The 24219-nt window shown below is 43.9% G+C and overlaps 2 protein-coding genes and 2 non-coding genes across 4 annotated transcripts; 3 read left to right on the top strand and 1 right to left on the bottom strand.

The window, feature by feature from the left end:
• Positions 1-9577: 9577 nt before the first annotated feature.
• On the top strand, positions 9578-13253 carry LOC109776193 (rRNA 2'-O-methyltransferase fibrillarin 2). The gene is made up of 7 exons (XM_020334850.4): positions 9578-9681; positions 9759-10054; positions 10298-10393; positions 10511-10588; positions 10670-10846; positions 12747-12815; positions 12921-13253. Exons 1-7 carry the CDS (start codon positions 9660-9662, stop codon positions 13092-13094), a joined length of 912 nt encoding a protein of 303 aa, XP_020190439.1. The 5' UTR covers positions 9578-9659; the 3' UTR covers positions 13095-13253.
• On the top strand, positions 10984-11058 carry LOC120970148 (small nucleolar RNA snoR60). Its single transcript, XR_005764891.1, has one exon. It is a non-coding gene; the product is annotated as a small nucleolar RNA snoR60 (small nucleolar RNA).
• LOC120970149 (small nucleolar RNA snoR60) lies at positions 11529-11603 on the top strand. The gene has a single exon (XR_005764892.1). It is a non-coding gene; the product is annotated as a small nucleolar RNA snoR60 (small nucleolar RNA).
• Positions 13254-18343: 5090 nt separating the features above from the next.
• Positions 18344-23172, bottom strand: LOC109776191 (eukaryotic translation initiation factor 5B). Its single transcript, XM_020334848.4, has 10 exons — positions 21694-23172; positions 21485-21585; positions 21293-21383; positions 21081-21191; positions 20925-20990; positions 19922-19981; positions 19238-19840; positions 18999-19142; positions 18784-18903; positions 18344-18633 (listed from the first exon to the last, which is right to left on the bottom strand). The coding sequence occupies exons 1-10, from the start codon at positions 22978-22980 to the stop codon at positions 18568-18570; spliced, it is 2649 nt and encodes an 882-aa protein (XP_020190437.1). The 5' UTR covers positions 22981-23172; the 3' UTR covers positions 18344-18567.
• Between the last annotated feature and the right edge of the window lie 1047 nt (positions 23173-24219).

The raw sequence follows: 24219 nt of genomic DNA, 5'->3' as shown, positions 1-24219 counted from the left end.
TATGATGACTTCGTCAATTTCAAGATGTAATATCGGCTCGGTATCCCTGAGATGCTCATAGGGGTAGGATGTGCATTCATAGGGGTGAGCATAGGGGTGGATTAACGAGTTGCTCGGCTCGTTAAGCTCATACTCGTTAAGCTCGTGCTTGTTAAGGCTCAGCTCGTTAAGCTCATTAAGATTAACGAGCAGAAACCCCTGCTCGGCTCGGTTCGTTTGAAGCTCGTTAAGCTCGTGAGCGCTCGATTATAATGTGTTACGGTATGCATGATGAGTGCATAGTTGTGGTTTTTAAGATGAAATATGGTGGCTACGAAGGAAATACACTCGTTTGTTACCTCTTATGTCGATTAGATTGAATAAATGAGCTGAGGTGCTACAGAAAGTTTGCCACGTAAGATGAAAATATGTGTTGTGTTGTTACTAACGAGCTTAGCGAGCTACTCGTGCAACTCGTTAGCTCGCTCGTTAAGCTCGTTAAGCTTAACGAACTGAAATCAATGATTGGCTCTGTTCATTAAGAAGCGAGCTACGAGCTTAACGAGCCGTACTATCGAGCGCTCATTAAGCTCGCGAGCTACAAGCTGTGCATGTGCATGTAACTTTAGGCATATGTGTATTATGCTAAAAATACAAGTTTGCAAATCATTTTCTTGCTCATATCTATGATAAGTCAACAACATCTACATTATAAATGTTTAGGCATCACAAAATTACGCACAACAAAATCTACATTATAAAAGTTTAGACATCACAAAATTACGCACAAGAAATCTACATTATAAAAGCTTAGACATCACAAAATTAAGCACAACAAAATCCACATTATGACAGTTTAGACATCACAAAATTACAATATGAGGGCATTACATACTTTTCATCAAGAACTTTTTTTTTGAGGGAAGGCCATCATGGCTAGCTTTATTGATTAAAAGAGGGAATAACATCATCCACAAGTGCGGAAACGAGACAGCCCAGGGGCTCGTCCGTCCAACTAGAAGAAAGCTTATTACAATAACTAAACTTAGCTAGCACATGCGCTGCTTGGTTACAAGAGCGTGAACAATGTTTAAAATGGACCTTCCCGATCAACGTAGATAGATCCACACACTCGGCGAAAGTTGCTGCTGCTTCATCCCACCATGTCGTTTGACCCGCACATGATTCAATCACAGTTGAAGAATCCGATTCTGCTTCAACCCGAGGAAAGCCCAAGGAATTTGCAAACGCCAGACCATCTCTCATTGCCATTGCCTCGATGGAAACTGCACTAGCTGCATGGGGAATGAAGATGCATTGCGCCGCCAAGAAAATGCCCTTCTCATCCCTAATCACTGCAGCCGTCGCGCCCACACCTTCATCTATATAGTAAGCTGCATCCACATTCAACTTAATGAATTTGATATCTGGTCGGGCCCATCTCTCCTCAGGAGTACTCCTTCTCTTCTCATTAGCCTGGTGGAAATTATTAGTAATAGCAAGAACCGATAGAGCCATTTAAAGACCGGAGGAGGTGTACCATTGTGGGTATGTTGCCGACGGATCCACCATAGATACCAACTCCCCACCGCTAAAACTTGCTTGATGTCCAGGTTTGGTTTTAATGGCATTGGTCTCAGATCAGCTAAGAAAAGATTTTCGAGGACGACCGAACCGGACCGGTCTAGCGCCATTGCCTCCTCAACTATATCCATGATGCCCAATCGATTCCAGAGTTCTCTTGCATGAAAGCAATCGAAGATTAGATGCTTAATATCCTCAGCTTCTCTATGGCAGATAGGACATGCTCCCACTGAACTGATATGTCTATTAGTGAGTATAGACTTTAGCGGCAGGATTCCATGAAGAGTTCTCCAACAAAAGATCTGAATTTTACGTGGGATAGGTAGCTTCCATAAGATACTCCATACTACCAGGGAGCACGACCTGCCCGGCTGTGCCAGGGCAGTTGCATGGGGCCCAAAAGATCGAATCCATTGAACTTTGTATGCAGTACGGACAGAAAAACTCCCTCGTCGATCAGGGTGCCATGCTATAAAATCCTGTTGACATCAACCGGACTAAGATTTGAACGGAGGATATCTTCATCCCAGGTGCCAGAAATTGGATCGATGAGCTCCGCAACAGAAGTGAGGATGGAGTTACCTCGTATAGAGATCACCTTTCTATCCGGACTGGCAGGGATCCATGGGTCAGACCATATGTTTACATTTTCACCCGTGCCAATTCTCCAAATATATCCCAATTTGAAAGTCTCTAGGCCCTTCATGATGCTCTGCCAAGTGAATGATGAACCATTTTTTAAGGTGGCTTGTAGAAGGGTACAATTTGGATAGTATTTTGCTTTCAGAATTCTAGCACACAATGAATCCGGTTGAGTGATCAGTCTCCAACATTGTTTTGATAACATTGCCAAATTGAAGGAGTATAGGTCTCTAAAGCCCATCCCTCCATCACTTTTAGGGCAGCATAATTTCCACCAAGAAAACCAATGCATTCTTTTGTGTTCCTCATCATCTCCCCACCAATATTGGGAAATTAAGTCAGTGATCTCTTTGCAAATTCCCTTAGGTATACTGAACACAGACATGGAGAAAACTGGGATGGCTTGTGCCACTGCCTTAATAAGGATTTCCTTGCCACCAATTGAGAGGATCTTTTCCATCCACCCTTTAAGCCTCTCTCTGATTCTTTCAACAAAGTGTTTAAAACAGTCACTCCTATCTGCTCCCACCATAGCAGGCAAACCAAGATATTTATCAGAGAGTGCTTCCGTATCAATATTCAGTTCTTGGCAAATTTCAGCTCTTGAAGCTGCAGGGGTATTAGGACTAAAAAACACACTAGATTTTGATAAACTCACCAACTGTCCCGAACTTTGGCGGTAGGTTTCCAGAACATGCTGTAAGGAAGCTGTATTTAAAACATCCGCTGTCATTAGAATTAGAGAATCGTCAGCAAAAAGTAGGTGTGATACTGACGGTGCATTTCTACACACTCTAACTCCTTCTATGCCACCAGCTTCTTCTTCATACTGCAATAAACTGGAAAGGCCTTCTGCACAGAGAAGGAAAATATATGGGGAGAGGGGATCCCCTTGCCTTATACCCCTTGTTGGACTAAAGATGTCCGTCTCCTGGGAATTGAATCTGACTTTATAAGAGACAGAGCTTACACACTCCATCATAAGTTCAATCCACTGCTCATTAAAACCCAGTGCCATCATCATATCATGGAGGAAGGACCATTCCACCCTATCGTAGGCTTTATGCATGTCCAATTTTACAGCGCATAATCCTGTCTGACCAGCCCTTTTATTCTTGATTTTGTGCACACACTCATATGCTATCAAGATATTGTCAGTGATCATTCTTCCTGCGACAAAGGCACTTTGCGTAGGGGAAATGATCTCCGGCAAAATACTCTTTAGCCGGAAGGCTAACATTTTAGAGATAATCTTATATAAAACATTGCAAAGACTTATAGGGCGGAATTGTGTTACCAGTTCAGGACCATCAGTTTTTGGTATCATGACAATCGTGGTTTCATTCCAATCAGCTGGGATTACCCTAGAATTAATTGCATGAAGAACCTCCTTTGTGATCTCGTCTCCCAGAATATGCCAATATTTTTTAAAGAATATTGCATGAAGGCCATCAGGTCCCGGGGCCATTATATCTCCAATATTGAACATTGCCTTCCTGACATCTTAGGCTGAATAAGGTGCCATCAAGAAGCTATTCATTTGGTCCGTTACCTTATGTTGAACCTTCTGTAAGATTTCTGGATTTGTGTGCTGCACCTCAGACGAGAAAAGTTGCGTAAAGTAGTTCAGAACATGTGAATTCAGTTCTGGCATACCTTCAAGCCAATTACCTCCATCATCCTTCAATCTCTTCACAAAATTTCTCTTTCTCCTTGCTGATGCATATGCTTGGAAGAACCCCGTATTACGGTCTCCGCTCGTCAGCCAAGTTGCTCGAGATCGCTGCATGACTTGGATCTCCTCCAGCTCTAACAGATATTCAATCAGTTCTGTCAGTTCTTTCCTCTTTTCATCATTCTCATCTGACATAGGGCCATTCATGACTCTCTCTCCAGCTCCCTTTGAGCTTTACGTAACCGTTTTTTTGGTTTTTTGAGAACCCTCTGATCCCAATCATGGAAGCTAGCATGCATTTTATTGAGTTTCTCATGTATGCTTGTCACGTTTGGGTCGGCTGCAGCCTCCGTCCATGCTTCCATCACTTTCTCATTGAATAACTTCATCAAGAACTTACGGTAGTCAGGAATCGAGAAAATCGGACTATGGCTCTATGGAGCGTTTCCCCCACCACTGTGCGTGAAACAAAGTAAGTTTATGCCGCTGAGAAACTCTGCCCGAAAAGGCTTTTTTCGAGAGAAAAAAATATACTCTATTATCAATATTCATCGGAAGTATAAAAGGATGTGAAACATAAAAAAAACGTATATTAAGGCCTCTAGACCACCGAGTGACCACTACTGCCTCGTGTCGCTGTCACCGTTCCCCTACTTGAGCCGGCTTGACCTTGTTGGACAATTGGAAAGTCTTTGTGCACGTGCACCAAGGACCAACTCCCATGGAGCCGTTGCCGTCGCCGTTGAACCCGTGAATACATATGAAACAACGGACATCAAATCTTGTTATCGCGCACACACGATGAGAAACTCTAACCTCGCCGCCCCATGGAGGCGACAGCAATCTACGTCGGAGCTCCATCGTGTACATCCAATTGGACAAACTCAAGGATGGCCGAAGTCTCCAAGACAAACCTGACGAAGTGGCACCCGTGTGCTCGGGTGTCACCGACTGTCGGAGCGGCAGGCAAAGTGAGGGCGGGTTCATAGGCTCGCCGACGAAACCTAGTTTGCCCTAGTTGCCGAGGGGAAAACGAGAAAACGCTTGAAGAAAAAAGTCGTTGATCATCTGTCGGACTGTCACGCCCTAATAACTCGTCCACTCAAAAGCCAAGGCACCTTGTTTGCGGAGATGCATGGCAGCACCACTTGTCCATGATACTACCAAAGTGACGGTGACGCTGGTCGGTCGCGTGCAGACACTCCTTTTCTGGACCACCCCAGCACGGCAAGTGAAGTGAAAGCAAGGTCAGGAGGACAAGACATGGAGACCTATCGCCCAAAAGCCCACCCACCCGGTGCACGCCGCGTCGCGCCTCACTTGATCGCCTCTCGCTCCCACAAGTCCCAACCGCCACACGTACCAGAGGCCATGGCTCGAAGTGGATGCCCTCGTGGGAGCAGGTTTTGCAACAACGTATACTACTAACTAGCATAGCAAAATGCAGACTAAACGAAGCACTCAGCTGTACCACCGGCTTTGATTTACTCAACAGAGCCAGATCCTGTGTGCTTGCTCTGCATCTGCACGTGCGCCGAGGAGACCCTGACGATCGAGTGAATCATGGGTGACAGCGGTAGAATAATACACTGCACCAACTAGAATAATGGAGGGGCACATTATACATTCAGGTGGCCGTCCGATCCATGCCATGCGTGAGGAGTTGTTGGCGTGCCCATCATGTGTTGTGTACGTGGGTGCGGTGCGCGGCATGAGTGTGTCCCGCAACGTCACCGGCAAATTGTCCGTCGGCGTGTGCCGCCAAGGGTTGGTGGAGCTTCCCTTGAGACTTCTCCAAAGCAAAGCTATCTTCTTGTGCTGCCTATCAACCTTTCACACCCCAAGGCGGGTCACCGGCCGGACGGTGGTGACCGGTGAGTAGTACTAGTACACCGGCAAATTTCGCGGCAGTACAAGTGTAGTGCCATCTGCCATGGTGATCTGGCCAGCACAGCTACCACCTGTACGACGGTTCATGGAGTCCTTGGGGATCTGTACGTGCTACTCTCTGCCGTCACCGCCCGGTAATCCAACTCAAATCAGAGCGATGTCCTCTGGTGGCCCTCAGAAAAGAAAAGATAGTTGACCTGTCAGGTTCTAGGTGCATGTCACTGTGCATTACTTTGGAGATCTTGCTGCGCAAGCTACGCCGATGCATGCATGATCATCAAACTTTCCATGCCTGAAGCAAGGCCATCGGCGACATGACCGGACAACAGCACAAGAGGGGTAGCCGTCAGGTCGAGCTGTCAAACATAAGCCAGTGTACATTAACGGTGTGACATGCGTATCATATCAGCAGGAGGATGGGTGCTAGCAGCTAGCTCTGCTCTCAACCACTTATAGCTAAAACGATCAACATTTTGAGTAAAAAACAAAAGGCAAAACATCAAAATACGCTACATGGTTGTACTACGTACCTTCTCTTTCTTTCTCTCTTTGTTCAGGCTATGGTGGTGCTGGTTAGTACACCATGACTCAGACGTACTACTAAATGTTTTATGCAGATTTGGTGTCCCTGTCAGCCATCATGACAGGAGCCTCGCTTTCATTCCCATGTCTCCTTTGGAAGAACCTTTGGGGACAAAGCTGGATGGCTATCCTGGTAGGCCCTCATCTTTCTTGCAACCTAATCTTACATGGCCGTGGATCAGGTTCTTCCTTGCTGTTTTGTCCTTCTGTTAGGCCAGCCATCTGGCCAGCCACCAGCCGCTGAATGCTTCTGCCAGGACAGGGACTAGTCAAGGGCCAAGAGTCTCTTAACTTTAAAAAGCAACACCTTATCATGGAATGGAATGGCTGTCATCATGCACAACAATTCATATTGATTCGATTTTCCTCCTTAGGAAAAAAATTTGGAGAATGATTCCTGGTTATCTTATAGAGACATAATTAACATTTTTAGATGACATAATTAATGCTGTGTTCCTTTTTCTAGGTAAAATTTGTGCTTTTTTAGAAGATATAGGCAAATTAAGTCTAGGCTCCGTTTCGACTCTTTTTTTCTGGAAGAGCAACGCCGTTTTATTGCATAATGTACCCTAAAAAAGAATGTACAAATGGGTGGGGAGATCACTGATAACATCAAACAACACTTCCGAGTGCTGACGCCCGTTGGAACTTTCCATGCTCATCTCGGCAAACAACTCCATCTGCATCTTTTTGTTTCTTGATTGAGAAGACTCTAACTGCACCCTTGTTCCGCACCCGACAACATGAAGATGAACATTGATGGTGTTCTGATGGGCGCGGCTATATGCCGCGTATACATAATCAGAAGGAGGTGTCGCCTCAAGCAGCGAATTCTGCATGTCTTCCCGTCACTATGGGCCGGCCCAGGTTAGTTTGTTTAGTTCAATGTTTTCTTTCATTTGTTCATTTTTTTCTTTTCCTTTATTTTCAAAAATATATACTAGAATGCATATTTCCAAAAAACTGAAACAACTTAAAATTTTACAAAATAAGTGAATTTTAAAAATGTTAGCGCGGCATAATTTTTTTGTTAGCGTAATTACAAAAAATGTTGATAGCATTCAAAAACATGTTCTTGAGTTCCAAAAAACGTGTTCATGAAAAATATTTATACAAATGCAAAAACAAATTCACCTAATTTTAAAAAATGTTGAACACGCATTCGAAGAAATGTTCAAGAACGTGTGTTTAAAAAAGTATTGGCCATGTATTTGAAAAATGTTAACCATGTACATAAAGTATTTTAGGTGTATAAAATATGTACAATGAGTATGAAAAAGTAGAAAAACATATATTTTTAAAAAATCATGTATTTAAAATATATTAACGTTATAAAATAGCTTCATATTTATTAAAAAATGAGTAATATGCATTAAAATAGTAGGTGTCAAAACATATATTGAAAAACTGATAATCATGTATTTGACAAATGTTAAACACATATAAAAAATATTTCTTGTGTATACAAAAAAGAAAAACATAGAAAAATAAGAAAGAAACAACGAAAATCAAGAAAAAGAAAAAAAGAGGAAAAATAAAATCAACGCGAAACCGCTCCTCAATGCGTCCCTTATTGGGCGATCCCACAAGCATTGAGCGGGGCCGGCGCTAGAGATCTAGTATATCTTATCTTTTTACTATTTTTTACTAATAAAGTAAGGTGCGTTTCTCTGATTATTTTCATCGGTTCACTGCCTAAATCATTTCCTTTTTATTCAAGGTGCTCCTAAATTTTGTGTGTCCATATGCTAGAAAATGAAAAACGATTTGTTCAGAATTATGTACGTGGGTCGCGAGCGTTGTGGCCCAGTGAAGCCAGCCATTTTTTTTTTCTACTCACGCAGCTAGAAAAAACCCTATTGGCCGCTTGTGGCAAAAATAGTCGGAGCTTCGCACAGGGCTACGAAGATTGGGCTGCCAGTTTTTTGTTTGTGTTATGTTTCTGTTACTTTCTCTTTTTCTTTCTTTTTTTTTTCTTTTTTGCCTTTCAAATTTTGCTTTTCGTTTTTTTCACTTTTGTTTTGAAAATTCAATATAAAAAGTTCATAATTAAAAAAACAAATTTAATAGCTCAGAATTCCATAAGTTTGTTCCTGTTTTGGAAAATGTTTGGAACTTTAAATTTTTGGTTTCATTCCGAACTTTGTTCAAATTAAAAAACTTTCCCATTTTCTAAAAATTGTTTTTGTTTCACAAAATGGTTTGAGTTTTTTTACAGAAAAATTCATTCAAAATTCAAGGCAAAAAAAGTTTAAATAGTCACACATTGTTGCTCTACATTCAGTCAAATAGCAGGATGTGTTTTGTTTGAGTGGCTGGCAACACATGGTCGGGACTTTGATGTCGTGAGTTTGATCCTTTATGTTGTCTTTCTTTTTGGATTTTTGCTCGCGCCTTACAAGGTTGTTTGTGTGCCTGGGCCTTTCACAGCCCAAGCAACTTAGCCATCCAACGACCTATGAAATAAGGATTTTTTTAAATATTATCACATTGCTACTTTACATATAGTCATATCAATTTATATACATGTGCGAAACTACGCATAGTAAGCTTGGTGAAGGATGGATGGATTAATCTAGATGGATTGGTACTTGAGGTAGCTTGAAAAGGACCCTTAATTTATTTAAAAAGGAATTAGCTCTAGTGAGCTAGATGGATGGATGAACTAGCTACGAAAGGACCCTGGATTTTCTGAGGATTGCTACGCGAGGAAAAGAGAAGAGAAGACACAGCTACTTGAGCTAGATGCACGAAAAAGAGAAGACATGGAACTTCACACCTTAAATCACCTCGATCAATGAACGAAAAAATAACGAAGTAGAATTAACTCGGATTGTACTATATCAGTGGCTTGTACATGAAAAAAATAAGACCCGCCTCACTTTCATATTATGGAATTTTAACCTTAAAATCTCCTTGAATGAATGAAGAAATAGATTAAATAGTTTGCGGGTCTTCTCTAGCATGTGATGACCTAACAAAACACGTTCGATGAGGTAAATCCACTCGATAAATGACGGAAAAATAACGGATTGATTATGTTACAAGCGGCGAAACCCAGAACCTAAATGTTATTGGGACACAAGGCCACCTTAATACATGGGCCAGCGGATCATCTTACATTGTTCGGCCTGCTTCAACCATTACGTATTTCTAAATGGGCCCTAGTCTTATTCTAAAAAAATGGGCCTAGTCTTCGTCTATAAAAATACCGCTCCCCCGGCGGCCGCTAACCCTCTCAAAAACCCTAGCCTCCTCCTCCTCCTCCCTCCATCTCCGGCGGCGGCAGCGACAAATTTCCGACACCATGAGGCCACCGGCACGAGGAGGTAATCATCATCCTTCTCCCTGCCCTCTGCCTTATTCTTCTTCCTCTCATCCGCTGACGCTGTTACGATTCACGCAGGACGCGGCGGGAGGGGCTTCGGCGGCAGGAGCGACGGCGGCGGCCGCGGGGGCAGGGGCTTCGGCGGGAGAAGCGACGGCGGAGGCCGCGGGGGCAGGGGTGGCAGGACGCCCAGGGGCCGCGGCCGTGGGGGCGGCGGAAGGGGAGGGCCCGGCATGAAGGGCGGGAGCAAGGTGGTCGTGGTGCCGCACAAGCACGACGGCGTCTTCATCGCCAAGGCCAAGGAGGACGCGCTCTGCACCAAGAACATGGTCGCCGGGGAGTCCGTCTACGGCGAGAAGCGAGTCTCCGTCCAGGTCTGTGCTCGCTCGCTGCCCCCGCTCTTACTCTCATACGGCACCATATCACGCTCCTCCGTCTGCCACGAGGGGAGGAGGATTGATAGACCTAGGTTGAACCAGCTTAGCTTCAGTGCAATCGCTTGTTCGTAGGATCTTGTTAGATGATTGTTTCCTTGTGATATCAGATTTCCTGCTCTGCTGTGCTCATTGTGCACCTATATTAATGAAAACATGCTTATTTCTGCTCTGGTATTGCAGAACGAGGACGGGACCAAGGTTGAGTACAGGGTGTGGAACCCCTTCAGGTCAAAGCTGGCTGCCGCTGTTCTCGGCGGCGTCGACAACATCTGGATTGTAAGTTCGTTGTGCTTTAGCATGCATTCTTTGTGTCAAAACCTTCATGTTCCAGGTTGTTCTGTAGATTAAACTTGTGGCATTATTTATGTGCTCACCCTGCGCTTGTTAATTCAGGCTCCTGGTGCTCGTGTGCTGTATCTTGGTGCTGCCTCGGGAACGACAGTGTCTCATGTGTCTGATATTGTTGGCCCGGTGAGATCTCATACCTACTTACGATTGATAAAAGGCTTCCATTTATGTGAGATTGTCTTACAGAAATCTTGTGACTTGCAGACTGGGTTGGTGTATGCCGTGGAGTTCTCGCACCGCAGTGGCAGGGATCTTGTCAACATGGCCAAGAAGAGGACCAATGTGATCCCCATCATTGAGGATGCTAGGCACCCTGCAAAGTACCGCATGTTGGTCGGCATGGTTGATGTTATCTTCTCAGATGTTGCACAGCCTGACCAGGTATACCTGTCATCATATAAATGCCCACAATAACTATTTGCTCATTAAGATTGCCTATCGGTAGACCTGTCCCCTGTCCGTTGTGATATTTCATTGTCTGCTATGTTTTGATCACCTTCTGTGGCTACATTGGAGCTTAGCAAATGATGAGCTTACTCGGATTCCCCTTCAGGACATCACAATGGATGATGCAAAATCGAGTATCTGATGCATTTTATGCCCAATGCCAGTCCATTTCTTATTTATCTTGCTGCATTCTTTTGTCTTGAATTTGCTAGGCTTCCATTTTGTTGTATGTTTCATGAAACTGTTCCCATTGGATGTTTCATGAAACTGTTCCCATTGCAATGGTATCAAATAGCACTATGCATTTATGTTTATCAGTTTTGCTATAACTCATCTAGATGAGATTTAATTTGGTCTCATTCATCTTTTATAGCCACTGGATGTGATGCTATAAGATGCGTGTATGCTGACGTGGGTTGTATCCGTTCTTGCTTTCCAGGTGAATGAGACCAAATTACGTCTCATCTAGATGAGTTCTAGGTACTCCCTATGTTTATAATTATTCGAACAGGGCCGCTCAGTTTTTGTAATAATGATTTACATTGGATTATTGTTTGCTGTTATGGTTTATCTGTTTGCATTGCTTTCCTGTTTTTCTTTGGGTGTATTGGTGCAATTGCTGATGATGAGCTTACTCGGATTCCCCTTCAGGACATCACAATGGATGATGCAAAATCGAGTCTCTGATGCTCTTAATGCCCAAAATTCTTACTTTTTGTATCACCATATTTTTCTTCTTGATTTTTGATTACACTTGGGTTTTCTTACTTCACTTTGAATGGTGCATGAGTTGATTCCATTTCATTCGCCCCTTTCCTTGGTAGTTTTTTGTAACCTTCAGTTTGGAAGTTTGATTTATCCTTACTTTTCGAACCTTGCGACTGCACAATTTCAGATTTGATGAAAGTATAATTGCTTCTCCGTTTTTCCGCTTTGGTTTGCAACTTTCCCTTGCTGATAGAACGATGCTCCTTGAAAGTCTTTTGCTTTGATCTTTGTTGCGGCATGCGTAGCTTCTGTACTATAATACTAAGAATTATGTGTGCATATGGTGGTTCATTTTAGTTACTACTGCTGATGACTGACTGAAATTGTTATCATGAAGCCCTATAAGTGACTAACTTGGCTAAATTGTGTTGAAACTACTTACGGTGTTGTCTTACTGATATGTATACGTTTTAAGGTTGCAGGGTTAAATGGCCGGTTAATGTTGTGAAGTGTCAACTGAATTTATTTATGTTTGGTTAAATTGTACTCCCTCTGTTTCTAAATATTACTCTTTTTAGAGATTCTACTATGGACTGCATACAGATGTATATAGACATATTTTAGAGTGTAGATTCACTCATTTTGCTCTGTATGTAGTCCATAGTGCAATCTCTAAAGACTTATATTTAGGAGCGGAGGGAGTACCTCGCTTTGTTTGGGATATTTAGTCTGCACTTTCATCTCTTACAACATACTGATGATTATTGACCAAGATTAATAATGTAAATTGTCTTTTGTGTTAGCTAAATACTCCCTCTGTTCCTAAATATTTGACTTTCTAGAGATTTCAACAAGTGACTACATACGGAGCAAAATGATTGAATCTACACCCTAAAATGTCTATATGAAATGATTCAACAAGTGACTACATCCGTATGTGATAGTCCATTTGAAATCTCTAAAAAGACAAATATTTAGGAACGTAGGGAGTACATTATATGCAGGTCGTTTGTTTTATAATTTAGTGTTCAAATATCAGCTTGAACAACAAATATGCCAATGTTTATCAGTGATTCTGAACTGTGCCATTGTTCTTAAACCTGTCAAACTATCTTCTGTCCTGCAGGCTAGGATCTTAGCTCTTAATGCTTCATACTTCTTGAAGAATGGTGGTCACTTTGTCATTTCAATCAAGGTATGTACTGATTCCAGATTCAGGAAACATTGCATTTGCCCTGGAAGATGATGTCCTGGAAATGTCGGAGATTTGCATTGATCTGACGGTTCTTCCTCTTGCCAGGCCAACTGTATCGACTCCACCCAGGCTCCCGAGGCCGTGTTCGCCGCCGAAGTTGAGAAGCTGAAGCTTGAGCAGTTCAAGCCTTCGGAGCAGGTGACCCTGGAGCCCTTTGAGCGTGACCATGCCTGCGTCGTCGGTGGCTACAGGATGCCCAAGAAGCCGAAGGCGACTTGAAGGAGATTATTTGTTACGAGTTATGATGGTCTGTTGTTAATTAGTACTAGGTCCTAGGTGTTGGTGATATGATCAGACAAAGTTGGTTCTATAGCTACCTGGTTTATATAGTGTTGGTGAGTGGCTGAATGATTTTGCATGCGTGTTTCCATGAGACCATTACTCGCCTCATTTACACAGTTTTTGTTAGGCTTATTAAGAAAGCCTGAATATGGCTGATAACCTTAGCAGCCAGCAACGATCTGAAATATAGGTAAATGACTTTGCTTGGGAAGCTGAGTCTAAACAAGCAGTATTTTCTTCACCTGTGAAATTTAATGCGCAAACCTGAGCTGAATCATGCTTTAATCTCTTAGCGATTTATTATTTGAAGAAACCATATTCTGCACGTCACCTCTTTTTGTAGAACATTTTAAAGAGTTTTTGCTACACCAGGAAGTAAAAAGTAGAAAAAAAATTTTGTGACTGTTTAGAATTTTGGAGTATCTGAGTAACATGTTCGTTGTCAAGGAAACAGAGGCGAGGAAACACAATGAACCATCAGTAGACTGGGAATAAATGGTTTACCTTGTAAATAAAAGGTCACCTGCAAAATAAAAGAAGAAATGGTTTAGATGCATTTGTGTCTTTAAAAAATGCACTATAAAGCAGCTACGCCGATAAAATTCAACAAACTCAAACTAGTATTAAAAGACACATGTAAATGCACTATAATGCACTATAATTTTATCAACAAACGCCGATAAAATGCACTATAATGCACTATAAAGCAGCTACGCCGATAAAGATTTTTGTCTTGAAAACATATCTTTAGGAATAGCCCTTGTCAGGCAAGCCAAATCCATCCAGACCATTTTCTACTTACAGTTTGGGCCCAAAGTCTCAAACCATAGGTCAGTCAGCACTTGGTTGCAACTGGAAGGTTGGACCGCAAACTGAACCTGTACGTACAGAACTACGAAAGGTACGAGGCATGTACGAATGGCGGCTAGCTTGGTGTGCTTGCTGTGAGGAGCTTCAGTGTACGTAGTCCGTGCGTGCCGGAAGAGCAGGTGGTGGCGCCGGCCGCCGCGGAGACGGTCGCCCATGACCGGCTGCAGGACCTTGCCGGACGTGTGCAAGACCCTTTGGCAGATCGCTGGGCCGATGATCCTGACCGGTGCCTTCCAGCTGTTCCTCATCGGCTTAGTCACCGTCGCCTTGGTCTGCCATCATACCAGGTGCCCCGTATACCTCCCTCGCCGGAAATATAAGCAGCAGTGGGCCTGGCTGACTAAACTCCTAGATGAGAAACGGAAATAGATGAGCCCAGGAGGAGCCAGCATTGGTTTGTGGATATCCTGTATAAATGGCAGTGGTCGATCAGGAAGGCAAGCACCGTCTGCTCCATCTAGCCAGGGTTTCATTACCCGTGAAGGTCTGCCGCCAACCCAGCCAAGGGCGTACGTGAGCGGTATGTCGCCGGCCGTTGTCGCCGGAGGGTCATCTGCAGGTAGTACGATCATTCCTGTATCCGCCCTTCTTATTTTGATTCTGCTAGCTAGCTAGGCAAGTAACTTTCAAGAGATTTACGTAGATCGATTGAAGCATCATTGATTTGCCCGGTTATATCAATATGTCGACTTTTTCATCGCATTCAGCACTGGATCCTCCCTCTCCTGAAACAGGCACCCGCTAGGGTTATTCATTACTGGACACGGAGTATTCTTCGACGACTTGTTAATCCAGGACCGGGAAAGAAAATTGCAAGAGAAACCCAAGAGGGAGGAGAAACCGTCGATGCTACGATGAAGGGAACGGAAGAAAAAGAATATTCCGGTGACTGCCATCACAAAAATGCTGACGGCAACTACGGGGACGGATACCATGGTATCAATGACGACGACAGCGTTGGCAGCAGCATAGAAGATGATGAGGATGATGGCAGGTACCATGACGACATTGGCGATGATGGTGCCGGCAACGGGTTCCGTGGCCTCTACAGCAGCAGTGACGACGATATCGATAGGGAGTTGTGGTAGAAACTAGGGTTCTACCGGGTCTAGGCCGGAGGTTGTAGGGGAAGGAGGGAGCTGGTCGTGGGTGAACTCGCGGCCGGCGGCGGCTGGGCGCTGTCGTGCGCGAGGAGGCGGCGGCTGAGAGGGAGATGTGGCGCAGGGAAGGCGGCGGCTAGGGTTATATGATTGCTTCTTGCTTAATTCGAAAACGGATCTTTACACAAGTTTATATAATCCTTTTACTAAGATAATTGGACTAAGCCACAACTAACTGGGCTAAGCCCCTAATATGCCGGTCATAACAAGTTGCCACCACCAAGTCATGGAATTTCCTATTTTCTATTTTTACACAGTGTTGATTTAAAGGTATGCAATATTTTCTATTTTCTATTTTTTGTATCTCCTTCTGAGTTGTTAATTATATGATGCTAACATAAAATACATGTGCAGAACAATTTGATCCTCCACTTAGAAGGCGGCGCCCTCACCGACACCTTCTGGGTCAAGGTCAAAACCATAGAGGATGACGGCACAACTGATCATGATGCTTGTCATTCCTTCTCCACAGTCGACCCATACGTTTGCAACAATGTCATGACCCGCGTCATCTCGGTTACGCGCAACCGCAAAATAGAATTGACCTTCATGGCACTGCACTCGGCCATACAGGCCAATGTGCATGTCAGCCTTGATTTTGCATCTTGCGATGATGCCACGAGGACGGGCGCCGTCTACCATGTCTACGGTGAAATCACCGCGCACCATCAGCTCTACAACGGCCGGAGCGTCTTGCTCTTCTCTCGCGGAGAAGAGAAGAAAGCGGAGGTCGTTGATGGTAAGCTTCCACTGCTACGGAGGTGTGCGGTTGTTCCTGTATACTTGGAGCCGCTCCTGATGCTCAAGTTCGACCTGCGTGTTCCAATTCATTGTGATCATGATGATGGTGGTCGTCGTACCATGGCCTTCCGTGACAACGTTACGTTTTACCGTGACCAGTTTGAAGAAAAAATAATCTGCAGTGCCAACCATGGAGAATGCCACCATGGTAAAGTTAGAGTGCGGGTTACATACCAGTAGCAGCTGCAGTGCACGGAGATTCAGTGATGTAAACTGAGCTGAAGTTCTATCTAGCTAGTATTTATGCATGGATTGCCATTTATGCCTTTTGAGCAGCTTGTAGTTGGAGTCATGGTTTTCGGTATCGTGGCTTGGGCACTCCTGCCTCCGCCTCTGGTGTGAGGCACACCCGTTGAATATCCATGTGCACCTTGCTCGTGCGATGTGCAGTTATATTCTGATCGACATTACCTAATTTGTCGAAAAATTGCATGTTTATCCTTCTAGAACTTTAGCCTGCATTTTTATTTTTATTTTTGCGGTGGAGAACTTTAGCCTGCTTGAAAGCACACTTGCAAAGTAAACCGCTAGGTATAGAATAACTGATAAAATGGGGGAAAAGATGCATTCTCAAAAATTTGCTCTCCTTCTGTTGTAGATTCATTTGTGATGTTGGAATGATATCCTCTGCTTCTGACTAACTGCATGCCCCTCGTGTGTTAATTAATTTACTTGGGTGAGCTCAACAAAGATTTCATATTCAAGCTTTGACAGGGTTTCCAACATCTTGCAGTGCAGTTTGGCAAACATGATTTCCTTTGCAATGCCGCTCTGCTATAATTTGTACCTCTAAATAAGACTTGAACATCATGAGGGTTGTAGATTTTTCTTCTTCTGAAAGAGATAATTGAGGGAAATACATTTTCTGAAATGTGTGCATGCTAGCTAGCTAGCTGGACTTGACCTATCCAATTGGAATTCAGATTTTGGTGTAGACAGCGATGCCAACGAATCACACAGAACTATTTAATTGTTGTGTTGGTGGTAGTAGTACAACACCATGTCCATGTGGGTCGGCTGGGACAAATACTTGTACATTAGCTGTGCGGAAGCGCGCACGCCGCCGTGAGCCCGTCGTTGCTTGAATTATAAGCTCCTCGGAGCACAAGAGGATCGCTTGGCTCCGTGAAATCCTCAAATGCAGAATCAGCAGCAGCTATGTAAAAGAAAAGAAGCGCAGTCAGTGCGCAGCACGGCATGAGAAGAACAGATGAGTACCTAATCTAAGTACACCATAAGCTTCCTGTGCATAAACAGGATCGAAATGAATCACAATTAATGGTTATAGTCAATAAAATGGCAGAATGAGTTATATTATTAACCAACCTAAGTACCCAATCTTGTTACGCCCATTGGATAGTGTGCAATCAAAATCATGCGATAGTTTTCCAACTATATTTAATCCAATAGATTGGATACAACACAAAGACTGATATTTTAGATTCAAAAGAAGAATCAAATATCAGAGGCTATCTGCAAAATCTGCAATATTTTCTAGAACCAGGAACAATCACTGCATTGTGAATGGCAAGGAGAACTGAACCTAGGTACAAATCTAGTAAGGGATAGATGGCTAAGACAGGAATCAGTAAAATTCAGAGTTTCGAATCTAGGTCAACACCTGTTATTCCTGCAACTCCCCTGTATCAACTATGGTAGCATATATTGAGCGATTCAACTCTGTTGCTGCCTTACTGCAGCCATTACAATAAAATATGCGGATTATAAAACATGTAAAGAAAAAAGGGAGAGTTGCTATTGTCACATGCACTGCTCAAAGTAAATTGGTTCATCTGAACCTCCATGGACAGTGCCCACCATGATTTAGAGAAGTAGAAGCAGAACAACATGCAAAGGCAGGAGAAAAGCTACAGAGCGGATCTGGTCAAGGAAATAGATTCGGCAGTTGGAAAAGGTAGGATGCGTGGTACCTGGTTGGATCTGGAACGGTTGGCCCTTCGGCACAGACGAAGCGGATCCGTGTCTAGAGAGGAAGGGGCAGGAGACGAGGCGGCAGTGAGGGGTCAGGGGTGAGGGAAGGGGAAGAAAGGAGGTGACATGTCTGGGTCAAGAGGAGGTGTGGACCAGTGTCAGAGGACCTGGCCATGGGCCGATGAGGTGGCAACCCTAGCACGCGCAGAGGGAGAAGGGGTGGGGGCGATTTCCTCTCACTCTCTATCTTTCTTCCTCTGGACAAAGCAAACGACACGGTGGGGCAGCGAAGGGCAAAGCTGCCGGTCCTTTTTGTCTGTAGCTAATCCAACATGGACAGCGCGAGAGCACACCCCTCTCCCGACGCTTATTGGGTTAGATGTTCACAGTAATTGCAGATTTCACTTTATCAAGGTCACAGTATGGCAGCAACTGAACACAACTAACAAGCGAATGAAGCAATCCACATTCTGAGCTTTACAAAATTACAAACATAGGTAAATGTGTTCCAAGACTTTCATCATTCCGACCCGAAAAACCAATACATAAGTGATAAGCCCACATAGTTCAAGTGTCTTAGAGGCACAGAACAGAAAGGGAAAAAAAGGAGAAAATAAACTATGGTAAAATAAAAATCTCCCAGCGCTTCAGGCTATCTTGAATTGCATCTTCAATCTGGTGATAAGCTGCCAATTTTCAGCGCTCATTTCATCCTGTAAAAAAAGCATTCAGAAGTGTTAGAGAGCCTATAAAAAGGAGGAAAATAAAAACTATGGTAAAATAAAAATCTCCCAGCGCTTTCGGCTATGTTAAAAGATTGATCCATGTTAAATGAACCGGGGTGGCATGGTGAGCGTCTTTACCCGAAAGCACTCTTTGAGTATATCAATGGATCTCCTCGAGATCTCGCTGACCAGCTCATTGCTAGAATCAAAATGGCGTCCATAAGACCGGGATTTCTCCTGAGGGCTGTCACCGCTTATCTGGCAGAGGTGATGACAATTGTTATAAGCTTTTTCAACTTTCAATTTGCAATTGTCACAACTACAATCATGCTTATGTATGCACTAACACGTACCTTTATGGCCACAACTCCATTCCTGGCCGAGAAAATCTGATTGCCATTGGATGTTTGCATTGAGGAGATCCTCCCGAGGCTATGAACTATTGTATTCTTGCTTTTATCCTTGCTCGGGGTGAAGACACATATCGGGGTTCCCACCTGAAACACAGTCAAGAAACCAATTACTAACGTCAGCAACAAGATCAAATCATTTCGAATCTATGCACTTGACAACACATAACTAAAAGATGTACCTTGACGACACCTTCCACAACTTCAACGTCGCAAACAATTGGATCCTTGCTATGGTAGATACGGTTTGGCAGAATCTTCAGGGTGCATGGGAAAACTGCCTCAGCTGCAAATTGCATTTTCTTCGCTTCCTTCAATCCCTTAATGTGCTCAGTATAGATGTTGACGAGCCTATATACCGTATCAGCAGTAATAATCTTCAACCCTGATTCAGCTGCAAGGGCACTAGCCTCAGGCATCACTTTGACGTCAAAGGCCAAGATGACCGCATACTCTTCTTTCCGCTTCAGCATGGCACTTGCCTTCATGACATCCTGCTTGTAGACGGGTCCTAAGTTCCAATCATAAACAGGAATGTCCACACTACTGCTCTTCAAGTGCGCAATGATAGCTTCCAAGGTTCCAACACTGGAAGCTTGCACATAGATGCCCTCCTTGCAAGTCATGATACTGCTAACTTCTTGAGTTGTTGTTCCCTTTTCATTCTCATCTGTCGTGCTAATGGCCATATCAATCTCTTGCATTGCAGCTGCTTCAGCTTGTCGCAAATCATCCCCTGGCTTCACTACAATGAGAGAAGTGCCAGCCATTGCATATTGAAGTCCCTGAAGAAACACAAATAAGCAATGAATTGTTTGACAATGGATTCCATGTTCATAAGGCACTGCAATGGAAATGAAACTCACCCGTGCCACAATTTTTACCCCCTGCGCAGCTCTGACCTCCTTGTGATGCTTATATGCACCCTGGAAGACAAGAAATGATGATACATTAGGTACAACATCCGAAATTATTGTGAACTCAGTCTCAGAAATTCTATTATTGAGTTGCCATATCCCAGTCAAAAACTCAAAACCTAAAACAGAGTACACAGGCTTCATGAACTTTAAGAACTATATAAAATATGCCAGCAAGCAAAACTTTGTAAATTTAATCGAAAATTCATCTTGGGTTACAAGTGCACATGTTTATGCTCCAATGAAAGGTAGGACATATAACAGTGTTCTGGACTTTATGGTCTCATCAGGATAGCACAGACCAATTCAACTGCTGAAAATGGTGCAACTGCACAGAAATCTTGGATTTCTGGATAAAGAACATTAAAGAGACCAATTGTGAGCCATCAAAAATATAATATCTTGGTGGTCAGAAGCAATTGATTATGGTTCCTCAATTTCGAAGATATTATGATTATATGCGGTGGGGAACTTAAGAAATTGTAATAATATATGCGATGAACACCCATCCGATCGAAAGACATATGGTTCTTCAAAGATAGGCCGAGAAGCAAAAAATAAAATTGTATAGTATAAATTTCATAATTGACATATTTTTCCAACAATCAAACACTGCTAAAAAAATGTCAATATGTGTTAAAATTGTGTCGTTCGAACAGAGTTGTATCCGGAATTCTTGTTCCCAGAACTTACGCACCAATGCCAATTGTATAAATCGAAGCATAGGTTGAATATTTTAATCCAAAATGTTACCAATCTACTACAACTTCATAAAGATGAGGTAGAGAACAGAAAAAGCATCTGTAGCAAATCAAAATGTTCTTGCCATAAATACCAAAGCCTTCCATTCAAGTTAAAACGTCTAAAGCATCGCATAAATCTGCCTATCTATCGCTAAAAAAAACTAACAATAAAAATATGAATGCACAGAAGAAAATAAGTGTGGACTCACCTTAGCTTTGAGTTCTTTCATTGGATGAGGGGTCAACAAATCTCTAATAATGGTTGTAACAGGCCCCTAAAGATGGAAAGGTTAAAGTCAGAGATGAAATTGTTGATGCAACATTCAAGGTAGCATGTAAATCTCAGATTTCAGAAACTTATATACCTGTTTAGTGCAAACAATTACTTGATCCCCTTGTCGCAGCACACCATTAATCAGTACTACATCAACAGTAGTTCCTAAATCTTTATGTTCATTGACTTCTAGTACTGTACACTGAACAAACATATGTGGAGAAGAATGTCACATTAGGAATACATTAGGTTAATGATTAACTTCAGTAGAGAGAGTGATGGATTAATGTTTAACGAACAAACCTCTATTGTATCATCATAGGCCAGCTTATCTGTAATTATGTCAGGGAGCCATCGCACCAGTAGCAGTAGAAGATCTGGGACACCTTCACCGCTGGAGGATATTACAGTAAGATTTGTCAAAGGCTAAAATTACAAATAACACATGAGAGACTGAAACTTAAACATAAGCAACGAAGTATATAGCTGTCACACCTTTCTGCACTGGTCGGGACAATGTTAACCACTTTTTTCTTCTTATTATTTTCATAGTATGGTGCAGTGTTGAAGCCATTTTCCTTAAACTCTGTTACAACCTGTTTACAAAAAATCGAATCGTCAGAAAATTTCAAAGAAACCATCTGTAATTCAATGCAAATTCGGCATTATAGAAAAGAAATGCACAGAACTTGACGGGGAAATACCTTAGTTAACCTCCATTTGTATTCACTTTTGACATCATCAGATTGCTTCTTGAGTGCCTCCACTATTGGTGCATTGGTACATTCCTTCCATCCATAGAGCCGGTCAACCTTGTTCAAGGCCACAATGAAGCTCACATTGTGGCATCTCAAAAGATGAAGGGATTCAACCGTCTGCTTCTCAAGCCCCTTAGTAATATCAACGACAACCACGGCGATGTCACACATACTCAATCCCCTTGAACGCATTTTACTGAAGGACTCATGGCCAGGTGTGTCAATCACGAGCAAACCAGGAACTTTGATGGCGGTTTCAGCTTTTAAGCTCGTCCTGTCCCTGATGTTTTCAGCCGGTAAGTAGGTGGCGCCAATCTGTTGTGTGATGCCCCCGGCCTCCCGCCCCTGCACATTGGTGCCCCGGATGCAATCGAGGAGCTTCGTCTTTCCAGCATCCACGTGCCCAAGGATGCAGCATATGGGTGCCCGAAGCTCCTTTTCATCTCCAGCTACATCCTGAGGGTCGAAGATATCCTCCACAATCTCATTGCCTGCATTGTCTGAATTATCGACCGGAGCAGCGGAGACCACATGTTTCTCTTTGGTTTCTTCTTCAGAAGAAGAAGAGTGGGAATTGCCAGCAGCAGACATGACATGAAATTCATCCAGGCTCTTGCTATCCCAAGCATCCTCATCATCATCATCATCATCATAGCCAATTGATGCTCTGTCCTCTTCCAGTGATCCATCGCTCGATCCCTCCCCCAATTTGAGCGCCTCATTGAGGGCGGCACTGTTTTCCTCTTCTTGCGAAACACTGCTCGAGCCCTGGCCTCCTCCCCCATCAGCTTCAGATTCGACAGTCTTGGGCTTCCACGCAGGTCTCCTGGAGCGATACACCGGCCGCTTCTTCCGGCCATCGTCGTCCACACCAGCACCGCCGCCGCCCTCAACGACGGCGGTGATGCCGAGCCGCCTGCGCGCCTCCTCCGCGCGCCGGCCCTCCTCCTTCTTCCTCTCCTCCAGCCTCCTCCGCTGCCGGTCCTCCTCCCTCCGCTTCAGCTCCTGCTCCCTCACCTTCTCCCTCTCCTCCTCCTCCTCCTCATCCCGCCGTCTCCTCGCCTCCTCCGCCTGCGCCTGCAACTCCTCCTCGCGCGCCCTGCGCTCCTCCTCCTCCTTCTGACGGGCAAGCCCCTCCCGCAGCGCCCGGAGGCTCACGCCCCCCGCGCCGCTAGCCACCTTCTTCGCGCCGCCGCCGGCGCGGGACGGGCCCGCGGTCTTCCTGGACGACATGGGGGTACGATCGGTGGCGGTGCCGGCGGTCCAGGTTGGCGGGGCTGCTGCTCATACGGCGGAAAAGACACCCGCGGCGGCGGCGGAAACCCTAGGCTCGTGCGGGAGCGGGGAGATCGGATCGCGGCGGCGGCGGCGGCGAGGGCTGAGGAATACCTGGGGCGCGGGGACGGGTCGCGTTGGTGGGAGGGTGTTCGCGTGCGTGCCTGCTTATATGGGGGCCCCGTGTGCAGAGACCGTGGCCGGCAAGGCTCCGACGGACACGCCGGGTTACGTCGCGGACACGTTTGCAAATTCCAGTTGTCTTTTTGTGAGCAAACATGTTTGAGTTTGAATTTGAACCGGAGTTTGCAAATTACGGAAACAAATTCTGCAACTAAAACCGTTGGACAACGCTAACGTCCATACGTGTGGTGGGAGCGAAACCCGCCCACACGCTTTATAACACACAGACTGCGCCAAGTCACCGCATGCATGCATGTGGGAATCTTTTTGGATTTTCAGTTTTTAAAATGTTTTATCTCTCAAATGAAAAATACGATTGAAGATCTGTTTTCACCATTAAATCCCTCGCGACGAGATCTTCGAAACTAGATCCCATATCAATATGTTTCGACGAATTTTTTTTTGGTTAAAAGTTGCCATGTCCGTTGCACATGAATTGCCATGGCATTTACACTGAAGTTGCCATGATATGTTTCAGCTATTTTCTTCTACATTTAAAAATAATTTTGACATTTATAAAACGGGGAATTAAGAAACTAGACTTGTCATGAACCATAAACTAAAATTGCCATGGTTCATACAAAAAATAATTTTCATGGTCAAAGTACTGGAGTTGCCATCATAAAAATACTAAAATTGCCATGCTCTACAAACTAAAATTGCCACATGGCAGCTTTAGTTTAAGCACTATGGCAACTACAGTGTAAACATCATGACAACTTTTGGGCAATTTTTTTTTTGTCAAAACATATCAACATGGGGTCTAGTTTTGAAGATCTCGTCGAGACAGATTTAATGGTGAAAATGAATTTTTAATTTGATTTTTTAATTAGAAGATAAAACATTTTTAAGCCGAAAACCAAAAAGATTCCTGCTGATGTCATATGTTCACATGTGGCAAAACGAGTGGCAAAGGAGGCGTGTGGGCGATGTGCAAAATGCCACACGTGTGGGCGTTAGTTTTTTCCAAACCGTTTGATTCGTTTGGGTCTAGGACTCTGGGTCGAATTTTCT

Source organism: Aegilops tauschii, chromosome 7, assembly GCF_002575655.3.
Source record: "Aegilops tauschii subsp. strangulata cultivar AL8/78 chromosome 7, Aet v6.0, whole genome shotgun sequence".
Taxonomy (NCBI): domain Eukaryota; kingdom Viridiplantae; phylum Streptophyta; class Magnoliopsida; order Poales; family Poaceae; genus Aegilops; species Aegilops tauschii.
Note: the sequence above shows the minus strand (reverse complement) of the source record. Positions and strands in the feature narration are given on the sequence as shown.